The sequence below is a fragment of the Neodiprion lecontei genome, chromosome 3 (genome assembly GCF_021901455.1).
Source record: "Neodiprion lecontei isolate iyNeoLeco1 chromosome 3, iyNeoLeco1.1, whole genome shotgun sequence".
In the NCBI taxonomy this organism is placed as follows: Eukaryota; Metazoa; Arthropoda; class Insecta; order Hymenoptera; family Diprionidae; genus Neodiprion; species Neodiprion lecontei.
In genome coordinates this window covers 42,947,807-42,969,168 of record NC_060262.1, presented here as the reverse complement: position 1 = coordinate 42,969,168, position 21,362 = coordinate 42,947,807, and the positions used below count along the sequence as shown (strand labels likewise).

The 21,362-nt window shown below is 45.6% G+C and overlaps 2 protein-coding genes across 6 annotated transcripts; one reads left to right on the top strand and one right to left on the bottom strand.

Moving 5' to 3' along the window:
* Positions 1-9,408: 9,408 nt before the first annotated feature.
* On the bottom strand, positions 9,409-10,236 carry LOC124293473. Its single transcript, XM_046734355.1, has one exon. The coding sequence runs from the start codon at positions 10,234-10,236 to the stop codon at positions 9,409-9,411; it is 828 nt and encodes a 275-aa protein (XP_046590311.1).
* A 5,159-nt stretch (positions 10,237-15,395) lies between these two features.
* On the top strand, positions 15,396-20,658 carry LOC107224064. Of its 5 annotated transcripts, none has more exons than XM_046734508.1 (6): positions 15,396-15,587; positions 18,522-18,681; positions 18,767-19,001; positions 19,208-19,334; positions 19,444-19,564; positions 19,680-20,658. In XM_046734508.1, the coding sequence occupies exons 1-6, from the start codon at positions 15,459-15,461 to the stop codon at positions 19,712-19,714; spliced, it is 807 nt and encodes a 268-aa protein (XP_046590464.1). In that variant the 5' UTR covers positions 15,396-15,458; the 3' UTR covers positions 19,715-20,658. The 5 variants fall into 5 exon arrangements, with proteins under 5 accessions (XP_046590464.1, XP_046590463.1, XP_046590461.1 ...); XM_046734507.1 differs by having other exon boundaries at positions 19,444-19,618; XM_046734505.1 differs by having other exon boundaries at positions 19,702-20,657.
* Positions 20,659-21,362: the final 704 nt, after the last annotated feature.

Sequence of the window (21,362 nt, the reverse complement as noted above, 5' to 3'; positions counted from 1 at the left end):
CGGTTCGGATGTCTTCCGCCTGCACTAGTGCGTCCAGCCCGCGAATCTTAATTATCACCCTGTCGCCCAGTATCTTGACGTCGGCCCCCTCCCCTAGCTTTGTAGCCACCAGGTCCGCCATTTTCTTGGCCGTTGGCATCTCCTCGCATACCATCAGGAGGGACCCGTCCCTACTCCTTCTAATGCTCCGCAGGCCCCCGCCTTCCGGTGGTGGAACACTCCTTTTGATCCTCTCCAGGGTTCTTTCGTACGCCTCCCCCTCGACCCTGACCATTACCGCGAATCCCCTTTGCTGACCCTTCTTGTTTCCACCTTGCTCGGGGATTTGCCCTACCGCTTGCGTTTTGGTTTTCTCCCGTCCTCCGTTGGCCGTCGCAGCAGCGGTGGCCACGGGTGTGGTATGCGACGACGGGGTCCTCGTCTGTACCTTAGCCTTGGCCGCCTCTGCGTAGCTGAAGGCTCCTTGTCTAGGGTGGTCGACGGTCTTGGCCCTGTTAGCCGGTGCGGCCCTTTCCTCTTGTATCGCCGTTTGGACCCCGCACGATCTGAAAGTGCGCGTTCCCCGCCGGATTCTTTCTTCCGCGCTTATTTGCTTCACTGTCCTCTCTCCTGTTGTGGTCGCTGTCGGGGGAGTGGCAGCCTTTGACCCCTTGCTCTCAGCGGGTTGCCGTTCGCACTCTTTCTCTAGGTGCCCTGGTTGTTTGCACCTGAAGCACACCTTGTCTGCCACCTTACACGACCCTGCCGGTGCCCGACCGTCCCGCACCTGAAGCACCTCTTATCCTCTTTATATTCTCTCGTGCTGGCTCTTGTCCAGCCGATTCTCACATGCCGCAGCCTGATCAGGGCGTCAATTGTTTTCACCGGGGCTCTGATACACGCCGTGAGGGTGCCCCGTGGTGTACTCTTTAGGAAGACTACTTCTGTTTGGCCTTCTGTTGCTATATCCACCGCCTGAGTGATCTCTGCCTCCGTCGTGTTCGCCTCAATGTTCTGGATTATGGCCCTTCTCATACGTTCGCCCATAATTTCGGCGGCGATCCCTTCGTTATGAAGCCTGAGCACAAGTTGTGCCGCATCCGACTGGCCAACGACCGTTACCAGCGCGTCCTCGTTCCTCCTTGCCTGTCTAACGCCATTGACCTTGATGTCGTCGGTCCGAATAGTCCGCTTCAGGTTTCGGATAAGATCAAGGTAGATCCTACCCTCAGCCTGTATGCGCACTGTCTTTCTTTCCTTCCCTTCATTTGCTCTCCGAAATCCCTCCTCCTCTGCTTCGGACTCCGTCGGAGCGGACGTTGCCGTGTGGGTGGCGGTTTTCCTGATGGCCGTTATTGTCGGCTGTCTGGGTGTACCAACTATGCGGTGACCCTCTTCTTCCCGTGGTTTGGGTTCGGGTGGTGGTGGTGGTGGGGGCTGGGGCTGTGAGCCCCTCCCGTTCTCCGCTGCATCACGAGTCTTTTTGGGTCTGCGACCGCCCGAGCTCTCCTGTGCCTCTTCTCGGCTGCCGTCGCTTTCTATGTCCTTTTTACGTTTAGGCCGCCTGTCCTTTGGAGCTGTCCAGGATATTCTCATTTCCTGTATTTCCTCCCCCGTCAGATCTAGTGGGGCATTCTCGCTCTATCTGTTGATCACCCACTGGCCTTGATCCGTCAGTTTTTCCATCTCACTTATTATGGTACCACTGAAACGCCTGGATTCGGAGACCCTGAACATCACGGCCCCGATTTTACTAGGCCAGCTCATAATGAGGGTCTGCACTCTATCTATTTCTTCTTCGGATTCCTGGCAATTGATTGCATCCATGAGCTCCGATTTGATTCGTGTGAGCTGATTGTCAGCCTCAGTCCGCGCCTCCCTCTTCAAGTTGAGGCTTCGCCCATAGGCTTTGCCTATCTTCGCTCCAATGTCAAGCAATTGTTCGATTACCGCATTGGCCCTTTTGATCGCATTTCCTAGGTGTTCCATGGAAGCTTCCTCTTCATCCTCCTGTTGTCTCAGGGGTGTTCTGAGATCCGGACTCAGGATGGTCTCATTTTCTAGTGTGTAGTAAATATCCGGGCTTCCTAGCACGGGTGTTCCGCTCGTCCTCCTGTTGTGTGTGTAAGTGTGTATATGATTGCAGTCGTATGATGACGACGGGGTGTGGCCTGCTCTGTCACCAACGTTCCCCGCCGGCACTAGGGCTCCGATCCCTTGCGCCGTAACCGTTATTCTCCTATGACTCTCCATCTTGGGTTTTTTGTCAGGGTCCCTCCCTTAGGTCGCCGTTAGTCACCCTCCACTCCCTGTGAACCTTACCGGCAAGGTAGGACCTGCTGGGGCCCGAAGGCCCCGCCGGCATCGCTCCAGCAGTTCATCGCGACGAGCATCAAGCCCCCCACACCACGACAAGGTGGCGACCCTGTGGGGGGAACCTAACCTAACCTAACCTAAACCGACCCGACCCGACCCGACCTGACCCGACCCAACCCAACCCAACCTAACCTAACCTTTTTTTTTTTTTTTTTTTGCCGAAGATCTACCGCCGAGTTGGAGTTCCTCAGCTCGGGGGCAAGGAACCGCCTTTCGGCATTGCATCTTACACCCGATCCAGTCGGCGCGGTGTGGCACCGTAGCGTGCCCCCCTGAGGAGGCCAGCCCGGGTGCCCTCATCTCGCCCACCGGGGGTAGCCAGCTGGGGACAAAGTTAGGCCCTGTTAGGCCCGTCTACTTTTCTCAACCGGGCTTCGGACCGGCTATGGCAGTCTCCCCTGGTCGCGAGCCCCTCCCGTGGGGACGCGGGGTAGCCCCCTTCCAAGGGATGTTAGGCTCTCTTGGTTCTTATTTACCTTCTGTGTAGGCGAAGGTCCCACTATTTGAGCACCCTCTTATCTTAACTCTCTGCGGTTTTGAGATAGGAAACCGTCTTACTTCTATGTACAAGGATAAATAAATAGAATAAATGGAAGAAGTAGATTAGATAGAATGAATAGAATAAATAAATAGAGTAAATGGATAGTCAGTGTGTAAAAAGTAAAATAGGTAAATTAGTATATAGTTTAAAATAGACATGGAAGGACGTTACGATGTTTAAAACTTGTCAATAGACAAGGTATAGATGTAGATAAATAAATAGATAAATAGAGTAGAAGGATAGTCAGTGTGTAAAAAGTAAAGTAGGTAAATTAGTATATAGTTTAAAATAGACATGGAAGGACGTTACGATGTTTAAAACTTGTCAATAGACAAGGTGTAAATGTAGATAAATAAATAGATAAATAGAGTAAACGGATAGTCAGTGTGTAAAAAGTAAAATAGGTAAATTAGTATATAGTTTAAAATAGACATGGAAGGACGTTACGATGTTTAAAACTTGTCAATAGACAAGGTGTAGATGTAGATAAATAAATAGATAAATAGAATAAAAGGATAGTCAGTGTGTAAAAAGTAAAATAGGTAAATTAGTATATAGTTTAAAATAGACATGGAAGGACGTTACGATGTTTAAAACTTGTCAATAGACAAGGTGTAGATGTAGATAAATAAATAGATAAATAGAGTAGAAGAATAGTCAGTGTGTAAAAAGTAAAATAGGTAAATTAGTATATAGTTTAAAATAATACAATTAAGTGTGTATAGTCAGAATAGATAGATAGAATAAATAGAATAGATAAATAGAGTAAATAGATAGATAAATAGTCAGTATGTGAAATAGGTAGGAAAGGTATATTGGTGTAAAAATCAGTATTTAGTTTAAAATGGGAATGGAAGTAAGTGACGATGATAACACGCGTCAATAACTACGATGCCTGATATAAGCGAGTAGGAATCTTTTAAGACTTACAAGATGGTCTTCTTTTGTCAGAAGCCATTGTTTCTGTCGTCCTTATCTTTCGTTGAAATGATTTTATAGACTATTGCCGCGATCTCCTTCCACCTTTTCTCGCTGGAGAGCAACTCCTTGACGATGTTGTCCGGGCTTAGTGGTTCCCCAGTCCTCCCCTTCCAGGATTGACCTCTCACTGTATTCCATTTTTGGCACCTAAATATTGTGTGCTCGACGCTGTCTGAGGTCGCAGTACAGTAGCCGCATCCTGCCGCTGTCCGTTTCCGGAATCTGTGCAGGTATTCATTGAACGTCCCATGTCCGGTGAGCATCTGCGTCAGATGGTAGTTTATTTCCCCATGCGTCCTGTCCAACCATTTATTCGGGTCTTTGATGAGTCTCCTGGCCCAGTTACTAGTGTCGCGGTGGTCCCTCCACCTGGTGCACCACTCCTGTCTCGCCCAGGACGTCGCCTCCTCCGCCTCTCTTCTCATCGCCTCTTTTCTCTGCTTCGGGGTTTGGTTGGTTTCCATCTCCCGTCTTGCTCCGCCCTTGGTCCACTGCCGCCTCCATTTCTGCGCCGTTATCTCCAGAGGTTGTATACCTGCGATGACGGTAAGAGCCTCATTGGGTGCCGTTCGGTACGCCGACGCAACCCTCAGTGCGCATGCTCTTTGAACTACCCTGAGCTTCCTGGCTCGCGTCTCCTTTCTGGCCTCGTCGCCCCAGATTTGAGCCCCGTACATTATAATGGACTCGCCGACGCGTGCGAGTAGCTTTCGTCTCGCCTGTTTCGGTCCCCCGATATTGGGCATAAGCCTCCCGATACTATTCATCACTCTTATGGCCTTGGCCGACGCCATGTCCAGGTGCTCCGAGTAGTTCAGTTTCCGGTCTAGGATGATGCCTAGGTATTTCATGCTTTTGGCAGCATGGATCTCCTTTCCTCTGATCTGTACTGTTTCTGGTGGTGGAGCTCTTTTCTTCGTAAAGAAGACCACCTCTGTTTTTTCAACCGCGATCTGAAGTCCTAGCGTTTCGATCTGTTCAATGACCTCAGCTGCTGCGCGGGAAGCCCTCTCTGCGGTCTCCTTTCCTGTCCGTCCCTCTACCAGGATCAAGGTATCGTCCGCGTAACAGGTTATCTCCATTTCTGTGTTATATGTTTTTGATAGCACTTTATTGTATGCCAGATTCCAGAGGGTTGGCCCCAGTATCGAGCCTTGGGGGATGCCTCTTGTCAGTTGCGCCTTGACGCTCTTCCCCCCAGCCCTAATCTGGATGTGTCTATCGTGTAAGTATGATCTGAGAATCCCTGTTAGGTCATTCGGGAGCTCAGCCGTTGCCGCTACCTCCATTATCTCCGGCCAGGGGATGGACCCAAACGCATTTTTAATGTCTATGCATACCCCAGCTACCCAGCCTTTCCTCTTAGTTTTTTGTTTGATGGCCGTCGTCACCCGGTCCACTGCGTCGATCGTCGAGAGGCCTTCGCGGAAGCCGTATTGATTCTTGCTGAGGAAGCCTCTATTTTTCAGGTGGTCTTTTATTTTGTCATCCACCACTCTCTCCAGCGTTTTGCCCAGGACACTCAGGAGGCTGATCGGCCTGTATCCCTGCTTTTTCTTTTCTCCTCCTTCGCCGTCGGTTTTGCTCGGACCCTTCGGTATCAGGATCAGCTCTGCTTCTTTCCAGATCTTCGGAAAGTATCTCCGTTCGAGACACCTGCTTATCGTTTCGCCAAGGGGGGCCGGGTTCACCCTGTAAATTTTTTTTACCACTTCGGGGTAAATGCCATCGGGTCCCGGCGCCTTACCCGTCTTGGTTCTCCTTACTGCCCTGTCTATTTCGGCATACCCTATAGGTCCACCTTCGGCTGTGTCTGACTCTCGCTGGTCTTCGTCTCGTCCTTCGTCCTCGCCGCTCGGCGCCAGAGTCGGTCCCGCTGGGAACAGCGTGGCGTATACCTCCATCGCTTCCTTCATATTCGAAGGTCCCGCGTTGGCGTTACTCAATTTTCCGGTAACGATTTTGGCAAATTGAACCCAACCCAACCTAACCGCGCTGTTGTTGTTGTTGTAGTTGTCGTTGTCGTTGTTGATGTTGTTGTCATAGTAAGTTCATTTAGGTCATCCAGGTCCGTTAGGTCCATTTGATCATGCCAGCAAGCACAGTGTTGATCGGCGAACCCATCTCTAATCCATAAATTTCATGGTGGTGTTTGTCGTTACATTTGAAAAAACATGAATCTACTATTATTTTCACAGCAACGACAAGTCCAATGGGTTCGTTGGGTCCGATAGGCCCGTTGGGTCCGATAGGTCCTATGGTCTGATGGTCCGATGGTCCGATAGGTCCGATAGATCCGATAGGCCCGCTGGGTCCGATAGGTCCCATAGGGCCGATGGTTAGGTTAGGTCCGATAGGTACGATAGGTCCGATTGGACGGTTAGGTCCGATGGGTCTGTGACGTCGGAAAGGTACCTGGTGGAAATTTCCAGAGGTTAGACACCGGAATCATTCACACAGCTACAGTTAGACTCACATCAGTAGTTTGGGTCACCAATTACCGATTAAGTATTGAAACACACCGGACAACGGGCATTCCGTCGCTCTAATCGAACGAACCGAAGAAGGAGTAATTTTTGGATAAAAGATTCAATCAATTGGCTTACCTCTTGAGAATACTCTGGATGTAATGACTTCCAGGGTAGATTGGTGAGAGGATTTAACGGAATAACTGATTCTAATGTATTTGAATACTTTGATTGACTTTGATTTATTTTATAAGTTCAATATTTCAAATCAGAAAAACGGAGTGACACAGTGTAAGATCTTAAATCAATATGACAAAATGGAGCTGAAAGCTCGCTGGACTTTTTGGCAGAGTTACGTTGTATGAAAAGTTCAAATGCAAAGGCAAAAGGATTTTACCGCGAGACTGTACCGGAACAAGATGACGAATCTGGTGGTAGAAGCCAAGAGGACGATCGGGTGATCGGTCGCCGTTTTTATAAGGGGTCGATCGTTGCGCCGAACGATCCCCCTCTTTAGATTCTTGTCACCCTTTGCGCACCTCCCCCTTTTTCTAGGAATTCTAATTAGGGCACGACATCTTCGCCGCATGCACGCCCGTGATCTTAGTTCATTAGCTATAACTATATTGCAAGTTTTTACATATGGTATAACGCTGCACTGGTGCGGTGGTGTAGGTGCGGGGTTGTTATTCTGTAACTTTCTATTCTGCGTGAGCTTTGTTGTTGAGGCGCAAGCCCCCCTTGGCCCCTCGGCTACTGTGCTTCTTCCCCGTCTTGTGCTTTCGGCAGCTATTTCCTAATATGGTAATCGCAGTGCGTATGCGCTAGTGGTGACTCATGTTTTATGTTAGTGCCGTGTGCATTTTCAGAGTCACGATGCGCTTAATTCTAGTTCCTGTTTACTTCTTAATATTTTTACTATCTTGCTCGTTACAAAGTCCATATCTGCGGTCCCGCACCGATCCTAATTTCGAGTTTGAAGCAGACGCTCTCGTGATGTTCGCGCCACTTTATTATTATTATATTAGTTTGTAAATTTATAACAACAAATACTTTAGTTTCGTTATATTCGTATGTTGTACCTATTTACCACGTATAAGGTGACTAAAGAGTCACAACAGTAGATTTACTTTCTTACTCCACATGACAAGTAGTTCAACGTTATAGTAATTCAAATTACGTACTTATTGTCCACGCCAGAAATTCGTGGGCCGATACTCGAATCGGCAGTTACGTACGTTCGCTTGGCCGGTGAGGGCGCAGCGCAAGTTAGTTAGTCTCGAGCGCTCGAATAGGTAGGGCGTGTTAGGTTTGCCTTGGACACGCGCGTCGATTATTTCGTTTCGCGTAGTTTTAAGATTTATCCGTTTAACACGGTCGGAGGAGACGCGGCACACCCTTTAGTAGGGCCGGAGGTGCCCGTCTCCCGGGCGAGCGTCATTGCACTTCAGGGTTGGTTCCCGAGACGTCGGGACCGCTGTTTGCACCTTATTGGGCCACCATGACGCTCCCCATTCCCTGCTTCCACGAGTGCGTGGAAGTTGCGGAGCACGGTTTCTCATGCAGACTTAGATAAGTTGGCTTAAGATTATTGAATGATCATTCAATCTGGTTGACGAGGAACGCACCAGCGACTGTATTATCCTGTTTTATGATGATCTGATTTGCAGTTAATAAACACTTGTCTTGCTTCGGCTTTTCCCTCTGCATCGTGAGGGTTTTTATGCCGAAGCAAGCGTCTTGTCTTTCCCTCGAAATTGTGTTATTTATTTATTCACCCTCTCACTCACTCATTCCATCCCGATTGAAGTTAGAGAAGAACTCCGGTCTGCCGCGTCTCCTCCGACCGTGTTAAACGGATAAATCTTAAAACTACGCGAAACGAAATAATCGACGCGCGTGTCTAAGGCAAACCTAACACGCCCTACCTATTCGAGCGCTCGAGACTAACTAACTTGCGCTGCGCCCTCACCGGCCAAGCGAACGTACGTAACTGCCGATTCGAGTATCGGCCCACGAATTTTTGGCGTGGACAATAAGTACGTAATTTGAATTACTATAACGTTAAACTACTTGTCATGTGGAGTAAGAAAGTAAATCTACTGTTGTGACTCTTCAGTCACCTTACACGTGGTAAATAGGTACAACATACGAATATAACGAAACTAAAGTATTTGTTGTTATAAATTTACAAACTAATATAATAATAATAAAGTGGCGCGAACATCCCGCCCGCCTTCGTCCAACAGACGAATCCTTAGGCCTCCGACATTGCCCTACGCCCTTCGCCGCCATCTTCGAGGTGCAGCGGGCATAGACGAGAGATGTGCTGCCGTAGAGTGGTAGTTGCTGTTTCAATCGTGACCACCCTCACAAGGCCATCTGGACCCGGGTGGAGTTTGATTATTCTTCCTAGAGGCTATTTCTGGTCTCGTTCAAATACACTTTTATTTATTCTCTGATTCATGACGCTTTACAATCTGGCGCACACACTGTTGAGTGAGCGTTCTCGTACTCGAATCTCCCGCGCCTGCGTGCGCAGGTCTCTGGGAGTGTACGCCATGTTTGACAGATTGTGTGGAGAGTGAGAGGGCGTGAGAGTCACCGCGGTGGAAGCCGGGTTTAGTCGAGTACTTCCGGATGACGTGTAAGCAACGTGATATAATAAAGTATTCAAAGAGTTTTCGGTTACATCTGTAGTCATCGTGCCTTTTATTACCCTCGAGAGATTTCCCAAACCTGACCTGCAAAAACAAAATTAACAAAACACACGTGTCGAATTCAGTCGTTCTACTAGATCGCAATGCCTCAAAATACTCGATTCTAAGCCACTGAAACTGTCTATTATTTCTTTCTGAGATTCCAATAACCCGGAGTGATAATCAATCCGATCCATGTAATCCAATCAAATCAGACGCCGGAATCCCGGTTCGGACTCACGGACACCCAGTGTCCACGACGAAGGGAACCAGACGCCGCCCCATGTGCACCCAGGACCACTCGCGTCCAACTCCAAATCGACGGACTTCCCCCCTTATGCCGTGACTGCCCAGAAACCAATATTTACACAACCGCCCCGAGAGGAAAGTCAACCCCCTCATCAATAACCAACTGCGAAAGCGTGCGGATGGCCAGATATGGAGCACAAGTCGTCTCGTACGTGACAGTATGTAAACGGTAATCAACAGGACTGGCATCAGCGGTCAGGGCCCACACAATTCTCTGCAAATCCTGGTCTTCGCGCTTGACCAGGACTTGCCGGAACATTTTCACTATGTCCGCGGTAAACGCAAAACGGTATTTTCGCCAATTTAAGAGGATCAATGACAGATCACTCTGGAGGGAGGGTCCTGACCACAAAAAGTTATTCAGACAGTGCCCTTCGCGAGTTTTCCGAGAGGCATCAAACACAACGCGAAGTTTCCATTTTTCGCCCGAAGCCTGAATCACTGCGTGATGTGGAAGGTACCACGCGTCCTCGCACCGTATTTCTGAGGCCGGGACTCGAGTTATATGTCTCAGGCGTTCGTAGTCCCTCATGAAGCTACCGTATGCCTCAGCCAATCGAGCGTCTCGCGAAAATCGACGTTGCATACTAGAAAGAGATTTAAGCGCCATTGACCTGGTCTCGTTAGCTACCCTAGGGCGGTCTGGTTTCACAGGAAGCCGGACTTCGTACCGACCTCGTGAGTCGCGATTGTGAGTGTCCTTGAATAAATGCTCAGCGATCTTGTCCTCGGGCCTCAGCCTACTCGAATTCGGAGCAATATCTTCGAGAGACCAAAAGCGTTGCAGGGTCTGCTCCAAATCCGGTTCAACCGAGCAGTGAAGTGCCTGTTTCGGCGACGAAGAGAGAGTTCTGTCCGCCCGCCGTTTGTCGGACCGCACCATACCGGAAATCACCCAACCGAAAGCCGTACTTTGAGCGACAAGTTGTGAGGTAGGGAACCGTTTCAAGCCGGGACGGAGCAACTGGCCTAAACATCAGCGCCCAAAATCACGTCTACATTTTGGGAAACCGAAAAGTCCGGATCCGCCAGCGCGAGACCCTCAAATTGTTGCAAATCTAGATCACCAAATCTTTCGGATGGGAGACGTGAGGTGAGCTTTGGGAGGACGAGCGCGTCTGTTTCAAATTCGAATTTAAGATTGCCGCAGGACCGCAGCACCAGCTGCGTCCTCGCGGTCGCAGTTCCTGTCTCAGCGGAACCAAGTCCCGACAGTGTTACGGAAGCGCGTCTCCTTGATAACCCCAACAACTGCACTATGGATTCCGAAGCAAATGACGACTCCGAGCCCTGATCGAGGAGTGCTCGCGCGTAGGTGCTGCTTCCGTTCGGACCCATTACCTGCACTCGCGCCGTGGCGAGCAGAACTCTTCGCCCGACAATCGAATGACATGCCGCATGCAAGTTTACGACAGAGGGGGGTGCCGAAGGTCCACCTCCTTCTGGGCCTCGAGAACCTCCCAAACTTCGGCTCGACCCTTGATATTTTCCTCGAGCGCCGCGATGCAAGATCGTGTGATGTCGTCCTTGACAAACCGCGCATCTTCCGCTTGACGGACAATCTCTTGCCTGATGTGGTTCCAGACAAATGAAACAAAGCCGTAAGTGTCTAATACTAGCGAACCGCTCAGAAGGAGCCTTCGCCTGAAACTTGAAACACCTTGAGATGGGGTGAGCACCAGAGCAGAGCGGGCATTTGTACGGCGTTGGATTCGGTGATCGAAGAGAACTAGCGTGGAAAACCTTACGGGGTTGGGGTCCCGCAGGAGGTGTTGTAGCCGACCTCTTCTCCGTTCGACACTCGAGTGCGATCATATTCAAGGCCTGAGTTCTCCGTTCCAAAAACTTTATCAAGTCCGTGAATTTCGGGAGTGAACCAAGAGAGCTGGTACCCTCCGAGAGGTCACCCTGGCTCAGCTCCGCTTCCCACAACCTTCGCGACTCCGAATCTAAGTGTCAGAGGGCACGAACACAAGCCAGACGTCCCGTACTAGGTCCGCGGCACTACCGGTCAAGCAAAGCTTTAAACACTGCAACTTGGTTGCGCCAGATAGAGAAGCTACGTCATGCACCATTGTAGTGAAAAGATCGCAAAAACTTGCCCAATCCGCCCGCCGTTTCATATATTTCAATATTTCAATAGGCACTGCAGCGTGGCATTTTTGATGCCCGTTACAAGGGGCTCCTTGAACCCTGGGCGGAACCAAAAATTTAGGAATTTCCGAAATTGAGTCGCGAAGTTTTTGGAAAAGAGCGCCAGGACTAGAGTCACGCATCCGAAACTACGAGAGGGGACACCTTAGCGAATAACGTAAGATATTTCAGGTTTTTTTTTTTTTTATTTTTTTTATTTTTCGAGCTACAACGGCATCAGGCAAGAAGTCGACACCAAATTCGAGGAAATTGCGAAATGGCGGACTAGCAACAATTGCGAAGGAAGGATGTCGAGGCTGCGGAGGGGGAGCCGACGCAGATCCCCGCATCGCGGGAATCCAAGGTGGACGCGATTCCCGCTGGCGGCCGGCGCGCCGCAGCCTCTTCCCCTTCACCCCGCCAACAATTGACCAGCGAACTTGCGACGGACCGACTAGCGACGAGGGAGCACCACGCTCACCGCCAAGGCGTCATTGAGCTGCGCGGAGGACGAGATTGCGAGCTAGCTTTAAGTTCTGCGCAGCGATGCTATCGAAGGTGCGCGTCGAGTTGCGCGATCGACGAAATCGATGACGGATCGATTATTGCGTATTCTTGGGGGTATGACGTCACGTGTGGGATGGCGTATCGAGATCCGTGTTGCGGCAGGTGGTAGGTTTTTGAAACCACTCTAGTTCTGGCGGTCGTGATTAGTAGTCACGTTTTGGGGGAGTTTCGCGAAGCAATGGAGTCGCCCAAAAAGCGCGAGGGAAATGGAAAGGGGGTTGCAAGGATGTAGAAGGTAAGCGCTGCTTCTATCCCCGCGATTGAATTTCGAGCATAATTGCGAAAAGGCTTGCCGAGTAACGGATAGCCGTTTTGGATTTGCGTTGTAGAGAAGTACTCGAACTTCTTTTGCCGATTCTTTTGCTTGATGACCGTACCCTGAGTACGCGGGTTAGAGTAAAGTAAATTTTGAGTTTCTGAAAAAGTTGAGTAGAGTCACGGGTTTTAGTTGAATCTTTCTCGTTAGTGAAACCAAGTATAGCCGAATTTCGCCGTACCGGGTCGAGCCGCGTTATCGTTTTTTTTTTGTGTCACCTCTCGAGTAGGTCGGGAAGTACCGAATTGGAGTGCTCGGATTAGCGGGTAACGTTTTGGGGGATTTTGAAAAGAATTAAGTTCGGATGCGTTGCGATTGCGTATAGTTTAGGTTACGTTTAGTTGCGCTTGCATTGAGTTCCGTACCCGTTAGTTAAGATAATGTAGATTGGGTGCGTTACTTTGAGCTTGTGTTTAGTTGAAGTTAAATGTAGTGGTTCTCGCGCTTAGTTAAGTTTACGTTTAGTTAAGATAGTGTTTAGTCGAGTTGAGGTGATGTATAGTCGAAATTGCCGTTGCGTTGAGCAGCAGTTGAGACGAGAAGTTTGAGCATTGCGTTTTAGTTGCGTTTAAAATATAGTAACGTTTACGGATTCGTTTAGATTTAGATTTAGATTAGACAGCTCGCGGTAGCGTCGAAGCTCCGAGTCGGGTGAGATCTCGAGTGGGATTGAGGACGCCGTCTGTTCGGTAGCCCGACGGCGCACCGTCGAATAATTAGTTTTAGTTTCGGTTCGAGCAATAATCGCCATGGAGAACAAATGGCGAATTTGCAAATTAAGAATTGCGTATGAGGATTTTGTGATCGTTGAGTGACGTTTTAGTTAGGGAGCCGCGAGCTCATTAGAGTAAGAAATAGAGTAGGTTACGTGTAATTTTCTGTTTAGTTTTAGACTCGCGATGAGCGATTTTTGGATTATATTTTTTTTGTTTTGTATCACCGCTATTGTGAAATATAAGATTTTATTTTACTTTTGTTAAATAGCGTGTGCATTTCGAGTGTCTCTCTCTCTCTCTCCAAAAATTACCCCTCCCCTCTCCGCGGTACTGAGCTATCGGGCATATGCCCGAGGAATAGTGTATTAATGATTTCGAGGCGTGTTAATCACGCCAGGCGCCCAACAAAAACTTTGCGATATTGTTTTAGATCCAGGGTACATCGTGGACGCCAAATTATTGTGCACGCGGTACGTTCTCGGTCATTTTCTCCGAGTGACCGAGGAGCGGGAAAAATCCACGTCACAGCACATACGACGACAATGCGACCACGTATTACAATATATCGCCTGTTAGTTAGTGTCGCGCGAAGGCCTTTGTGCCACACTAATCCTAATCCCTAAGCCTCGTCTCGGCTTACACACGTACAGGACATACACAAGACGCACCAGCCAGTACCAGATGACAAGTTAACACGAACTTGACAAACAAGAAAAACCCAATCACTCACTCCTGACCCGGGGCACCATGTTTAGGTCGTCTGACCGGAGTTCTTCTCTAACTTCAATCGGGATGGAATGAGTGAGTGAGAGGGTGTATAAATAAATAACACAATTTCGCGGGAAAGACAAGACGCTTGCTTCGGCATAAAAACCCTCACGATGCAGAGGGAAAAGCCGAAGCAAGACAAGTGTTTATTAACTGCAAATCAGATCATCATAAAACAGGATAATACAGTCGCTGGTGCGTTCCTCGTCAACCAGATTGAATGATCATTCAATAATCTCAAGCTAACTTATCTAAGTCTCCATGAGAAACCGTGCTCCGCAACTTCCACGCACTCGTGGAAGCAGGGAATGGGGAGCGTCATGGTGGCCCAATAACGTGCAAACAGCGGTCCCGACGTCTCGGGAACCAACGCTGAAGTGCAATGACGCTCGCCCGGGAGACGGGCACCTCCGGCCCTACTAAAGGGTGTGCCGCGTCTCCTCCGACCGTGTTAAACGGATAAATCTTAAAACTACTCGAAACGAAATAATCGACGCGCGTGTCTAAAGCAAACCTAACACGCCCTACCTATTCGAGCGCTCGAGACTAACTAACTTGCGCTGCGCCCTCACCGGCCAAGCGAACGTACGTAACTGCCGATTCGAGTATCGGCCCACGAATTTCTGGCGTGGACAATAAGTACGTAATTTGAATTACTATAACGTTGAACTACTTGTCATGTGGAGTAAGAAAGTAAATCTACTGTTGTGACTCTTTAGTCACCTTATACGTGGTAAATAGGTACAACATACGAATATAACGAAACTAAAGTATTTGTTGTTATAAATTTACAAACTAATAGAATAATAATAAAGTGGCGCGAACAGTCATATTGGTCACTCGTCGTTTGTTAGTTTTATAGCGTGTATCTATATAAAATTACATATGTATTATAATTGATTACTGTCGTTATTCACCTGGAGTACAATAGCAATTATTTATGAGACATAGTTGCTGTTTGCTTAACATTATTAGAATCGCGCTGCTGCGAATATTCTTAGGTGTTTGTGTTATAATTATCTTAATAGATTCAGGGTATTTAACAATTTGATAATTCATAGTTTTAGAGCAGGTTTACATGTGTGCTTTTGTATATAATTCTCCTCTGTAATTAATAATTCTTATATTGATATAAATCGGCTTGGAAGCTTCTAGAACGTTTTCTTTATGTTTGTTGGTTGCCTGTCATTGGGCGTTGCCACGTATGCATCTTGGGGTTTATTGCGAGTTGATTTACCTTCAATCGTTTCGTCGGTAATTTTCCTAATGTGTTCTCTAGATGAAGCTCTGTATGGCTCCACATTGGAGATCTGCATTGCCTTCAAAACGTTGCGCGTGTTGCCTACAATACGGCGTTACGGAGGAAGGTATAGTTCATGCTGGATAATTAGTATTCGCGGCTTTGAAGGTTTTGCAGTCTCTGGTTTTATGGGTTATTGCAGCAGTGCTATCTTTACATTATATTGGTTATACATTTATCTATGGTTTTACAGTCTTCTATACTCCAGGCTATATGGTATAGCGTAAGTTGCTTATACCCAGGTAGCATTTCATGCGCCGTCAGATCATGCAAGATCTTGATCGGCAGCGCCATACGGCAGAATAATGCATGATTGGTGTATGGCGACGCAAAACAAGCGAGCAAACAGCAAAGCTGTAAGGGACTGTCTAACAGCGCTTGCTGCAGCATTCATGCGACGTCTGCCGCAATTCTGTTCTTCGTACTTCGCAACCGTCCCGCACGTGCGCGCAGGATGCTTATACCCTATATATTACATACAATAATAGCGGGAACCGGGGAAGCTTGGGGATCCCAGTAAAACGTGTAAAGATATTGTCGACGACATTTTATCAGCCGTAAGACGTACACGCGGTGCTGGAAGGAAAACAAAAAGAAACACAATACTTCATTTCACAGAGTAAGTGTCGTTTCAAATTATCTTTCAAAATTAATGCACATATGGAGACCTGCATGTCGGGTTCAAATGTTGACATATAATACAATATTACCTATATTAGCTCACTTTTTAAGTTAAATTTTTGGCCATTGCTATTACTTTTACGTACGAAAGTGATATTTCGTCAAATTTCAAGTCCCGTAATTCTCAAAGATTTGTATTTGTTGCCTCTACTATAACTATATATACAATATTATTAATAATTTCTGTAGCTTGTCTATATACATGCCTGAATCATGATTAGGCTGAAACGAAACCCCTTTAGTCAACTCACTCAAAGGCAACGGCGTAATCGTTTAAATGACCGTAGAATGGCGAGGCATGCCGATGCTAATCCTTATTTACGTTGCAATATCGTCAATAATGATAGTTCTGAGGAAATATCTTTGAATAATGGAAACGTCGTAGCATCTATTTTACCAAATGACAGTCCTCCTCACAAACCGCAAAGTTCGGTTACTTGGAATAACTTAGCTCACGAGGCGAAAGATAATTCTTCCGAATATGAGTGTTCAGATTCAGATGCTATCTGTGAAGATGATAGTAACAGTCAGTCTATGGGTGAAGAAGGCAGTATTCGATTAAAAAATTGCTTTCGAACACAGTTAGCTGATTGTTTTATTGAGAATAACATCAACAATGTCCAGGCGAACTCAATACTTACAGTTCTCAGATCACATCGCTGTTTGGCCTCTCTTCCACAAGATGTAAGAACATTGATTGGGACTTGCAATCGTCGCGTTGAATTGATTGATGTTGAACCCGGAAAATATTGGCATGTAGGTTTTGTTGCTGGAATTTTAAAAGAACTGTCGAAACACACATATGCCATACCTAATATCTTAGAAATCGATGTTAGTACTGATGGAGCTGCTGGTGCAAAAGACGGTTCAACTCAGTATTGGCCTATCCAGTTCCGAATAATAAATATTCCTGATAGCTCTATACTTATCGCAGGTGTCTATTATGGGAAGGGTAAGCCAAAAGACCCGAACAATTTCTTTAAAATGTTCACAAATGAAGTCCAAGAGGTTTTCGCCAGCGGTGGTATCCATTTCAAGAATCATTTAGTAAAAATAAAATTCAGATGCTTCATAGCTGATGCTCCGGCTAGAGCTTTTATATTAAACCACAAAGGACACATGTCTTCAAAACCGTGCTCTAAATGCAAAGTTATAGGCTCAAGGTTCGAAGGTAGAATGATATTCCGAGGTACTGACCACTGTTTGCGAACTGACATAGAATACGACCAGGAACTTGAAGAGGATCACCACAAGGAGGGAGGCAGCCCTCTCACTCTTCTTAGAATAGGTAGGGTAACAGGTGTACCATATGATGAAATGCACCTTGCATTCTTAGGGGTAATGAAGAAACTGATCGAAGCAGGGGTTGACGGTAAGTTTTCTCGTGCTGCAAAGTGGTCAGGCCGACAAATCAGTGTAATATCTTCACGTCTAAAAGATATTGGAAAACTATGTCCACGAGAGTTCTCACGTCCTCCTAGGCCAATTTCTGAATTCAAACGCTACAAAGCAACTGAGTTTCGCCAGTTCCTCTTGTATACTGGCCCTGTCGTGCTATATGGTGTATTAGAACCTGACTACTACCTACACTTCCTGCTTCTTCATATAGCTATTCGCATACTTTCAACTTCGTCCGCATCACCTGAAGATCTTTTATTCGCAGAATATGCTTTGAAATTGTTCGTCACATCTGCAGAAGACTTATATGGCCCAGCATTTCTGAGTTACAATGTACATGGTCTGTTGCATCTGGTTGACGATTACCGACGATTTGGTGCTCTAGATTCATTTTCCGCTTTTCCATATGAAAATAACATGCCTATCTTTCGTAAATATGTAAGGAACCAACATTGTCCTCTTCAGCAATTTGCTCGGCGACTGATGGAGCGTGATTGTTATACAACATTTAATAAAGTATCCCACAGCCATGAAAACAGATTATTAGGAATGCACAACGCTGGACCCCTTCCTGAGAATTGCGATGCAAGTGCCAGGCAATTCGCTAAATTGAAATCTGGCAAAAAAATTTTCAGTATTAATGACGGTAACAACACTGTTATGCTTAAAGATGGATCTCTTTGTGAGATTTGTAACATTCTAGATATAGGTGGTCATCAGGTTCTCGTAGCTAGGAAGTTTAATACTGTACAAAATTTATACAATGTTGGCAGATCATCATCGTCCGTAGGAATTTTCAAATGTACTAATGTCTCGAGTGATATTGAATTAGTGGCAGTGTCAGACGTCGCAGCAAAATGTTATCGTATGCCGCTTTGGTCTGGTACTGGCACAAATTCAAATAGAGTTGTGGTTGTAATTATGACCCTGTTGCATCATGCTTGAGTTTTTTCGGAAGATTTTCCAAGTATTTCTACTTTCCTATCCTAGATTATTATGTAAATTTCTTTCTTTCTTCGCAGTATAATTTTTCTTTTGTTTCATGTGTTCAATAACTGTGCAGTAAAATGCAGAAGAAATCAATAACACTGAGCAGCCAAGGACGCATTATTCAAAAGCCAGAGCGATATTGTACAACCGAGTCGTCCGCAGATGAGAGAACTGCAGCTCCAAACCTACTAAAGAAGCGCGTATCCATGGAGCAACGCATTGCGATGATGGCGAATCAAATTACTTCAAAAGACTCACAACATTTTGAATTGGCCAGTGATCATGATGACTCTGAGGAAATCATCCCAAATTCACAATTACACTCAAGCAACTCTATAACATTTAGCGATGTAGTACGACTAACCACAAGACGACAAAATCACGTGGAAGAGCAAAATAATCATATTCCTTTGAATTCACATGGAGCATCAGTGAATCTACGTCCGGTCACTGTATCAGGTTAATATAACAATTCTGATCTTTGCTGTAAGAACTGACTCAAGTGTTTTTCATTCACTAATACGTTTTGACTACAAACTCACAGGTACAGTTGAAGAAAATCGTTACCATACACCGACTGTGTCTTCAGAGCAGACACTTGAGCGTATTGCCCGATCCACCATTGACAGTTTGCAAGATCTTCTTCAACAGCATGAGGAGCGACAAAAGCAATGCTTTCTAGACTTTGCAATGAGAATTCGAAAGGACCACCGTGAAGACATGACCAAGCTTAACAACTATGCAGAGAATCGTTACCAGCATTTCGAAACAGTTATCAAGTAATGCATTCATATATTATCTAAGGTTCTATTTTTCATTTCCTGATATTATTCGCATCTACTGCCATGTATATGAAATTGAAAGATGGCGGTACAACAGGTGTTATAGTTGAAAAAAAACAACTTAAAACTGAATTCCAAATTAAGATTGTTCATTATGCCACTGCTTGCATGATAAGCTGCTTCCACAAATAATATTCTTGCAGACAAATGATTAAAAAAGAGCAGGATATTGAACGGGCGTACCCATATGAGAAGCCACCAGGGTTCCCTCTTGATTCCTTGGAGGTATTCCAAGAGTTTGAAGAAGATCCTGAAAGACAACGATCTCTAGTAAGCATTATAGTTTTATCATATCACCCGATACTGTATTTTTTCTCGGGTGGTAACTAATTTCAGTGACGTTTATTGCAAGTTTAAAAACGAGTGATATGGATTTCAGAGACACTATCTTATTAACGTTGGTGGTGTCACAGCTAGAGATGCTCTCAACCAATTTTTGAAGGAAGCCATGACGGATAGCCTCACACAAAAATTCTCTTGGACTGGAAAGACTATTTCAGATAAAGAGAATCTGCGACCGTTATTTAATACCTGTATCGGAAAGGTATTTTTTGGTGTGTATGACTAAGATTATCGTTATTGACTAATAATACGTTACCCTATATTCAATGCAAGGTTTCGATGATTGTTTACGCAGATGCCTTACGTGAGTGTCGAACAATACCACAGCCACATGATCGTACAGAATTTGCGAGACTGATGCAAGAGGCAATTCGGGGCGCAAAACAAAGATTGCGGGATGCAAAACGACGTGCTAATCGCTCTGTCCACGTGGAGGGTCGCAGACAAAAATATATGGCTGAAATGGCTAATCGTTACGAGGTTGAACACCCAGGACAGTAACACTGCGGAATAAGAGGCCTGCAATTTGACTATTAAAGTTCCTACGCGTATTCAAACATACGTACTTATGTACTTTGTTTGACTAAGAAATATTTTAGTACGTATAGCTGTGATGTTAGTTTTTATGTTTATGCTCAAGCACAGTATTTATAATTTGTACTGCAGCTGTGATATCCACCAGTGATACGTAACTATATGTGTTCCAAAGAAACATACCTATATCAACAAATGCGGCGGGTTTGTACTAACATAGCTATAAAATAGCTAAAAATTAGATACTGTATAAATTTTAGTCTTCTGACCTTTATATAAAGTATTTTTTATCTACTATTCTACTCATTTGATATGAGTTTATCAATACTATTATAAACTGTAGTTAATGATAATTTTAAGCTACAACGTATACAAATGGAACAAAAGATGTATTTATATTAATAACTGTACAACGGTTTCAGGGTTTCTTCTAGTCTTGTTGTAGACATAGATCTGTAAGTCAGCGTTTTTCTTGTTCATTTTTGCTCGCTAGTAACTGTAACACGTTTATAACTAATTATCTTTAAGTAACAGTAAAAAATATGCAAACTTATATTATACCTATATATGTATATGGGTGTAATGTATCATATATTTTACTATAGCCGCATATCAATAATATAAAATATAAATATTATTATAATTATATAGTACAACAATTATAGTCAACGAATGACCTGCCATGTTCTGTGGTTTTGAACCTTATATTTGAAATAAATGAGAAAATCTCACAATATATAGTTTTCTTTTTTTTTTATTTGCCAATGAGAACCTGTGCATTCTGCTCTTCGTGAATACCGGCAGACCCTTCGAGAATCATGCATGATCTGCAGCAAGCTTCTGTCGAAAGCACACATGCGCACGTCTTCCTACAACTGCGGAAACAGGCAGATAGTGGTCTGCCGCCAGAGCCATGCACGCGCCACGTGACGACCATAACGTGAACTTGCGACAGAATGCTACCTGGGTAGTATAGCTCTCAGCTCCGAATGCACAAATGGCATTGTCGAGTGCTATATAATAATTGGGTATAATCGTGTTAGTTAATTATGGTGTTAATATGATAATGATATATAATAACGTATAATAATAATATAGCTCTTTGTAGTGCGAAGATCTCGTAACATGGTTTTTAAGCTTTGGTTAGTGAATGTCATAGTTATTTCCATCTAGGGATATTCCAAATAGTTAGACAGTTGTTTTAATTCCTTATGGTTACAAGATTCTCGTACTTCGAGTTTGGTTAGTTGATAAAAGTATCATGCAGTAATAATAGTCGATAAAACATACGGACGTTCCGGTCGGATGTTACAGTAGTTTGGGTCACCTATGCGACTGGCAACTCGGAGTAGAAACGGAACGCAGTTCGCGGTTGACTGCGTGACGTCACGGTCGACAGCACTCGAAGTATATCTCGAGATA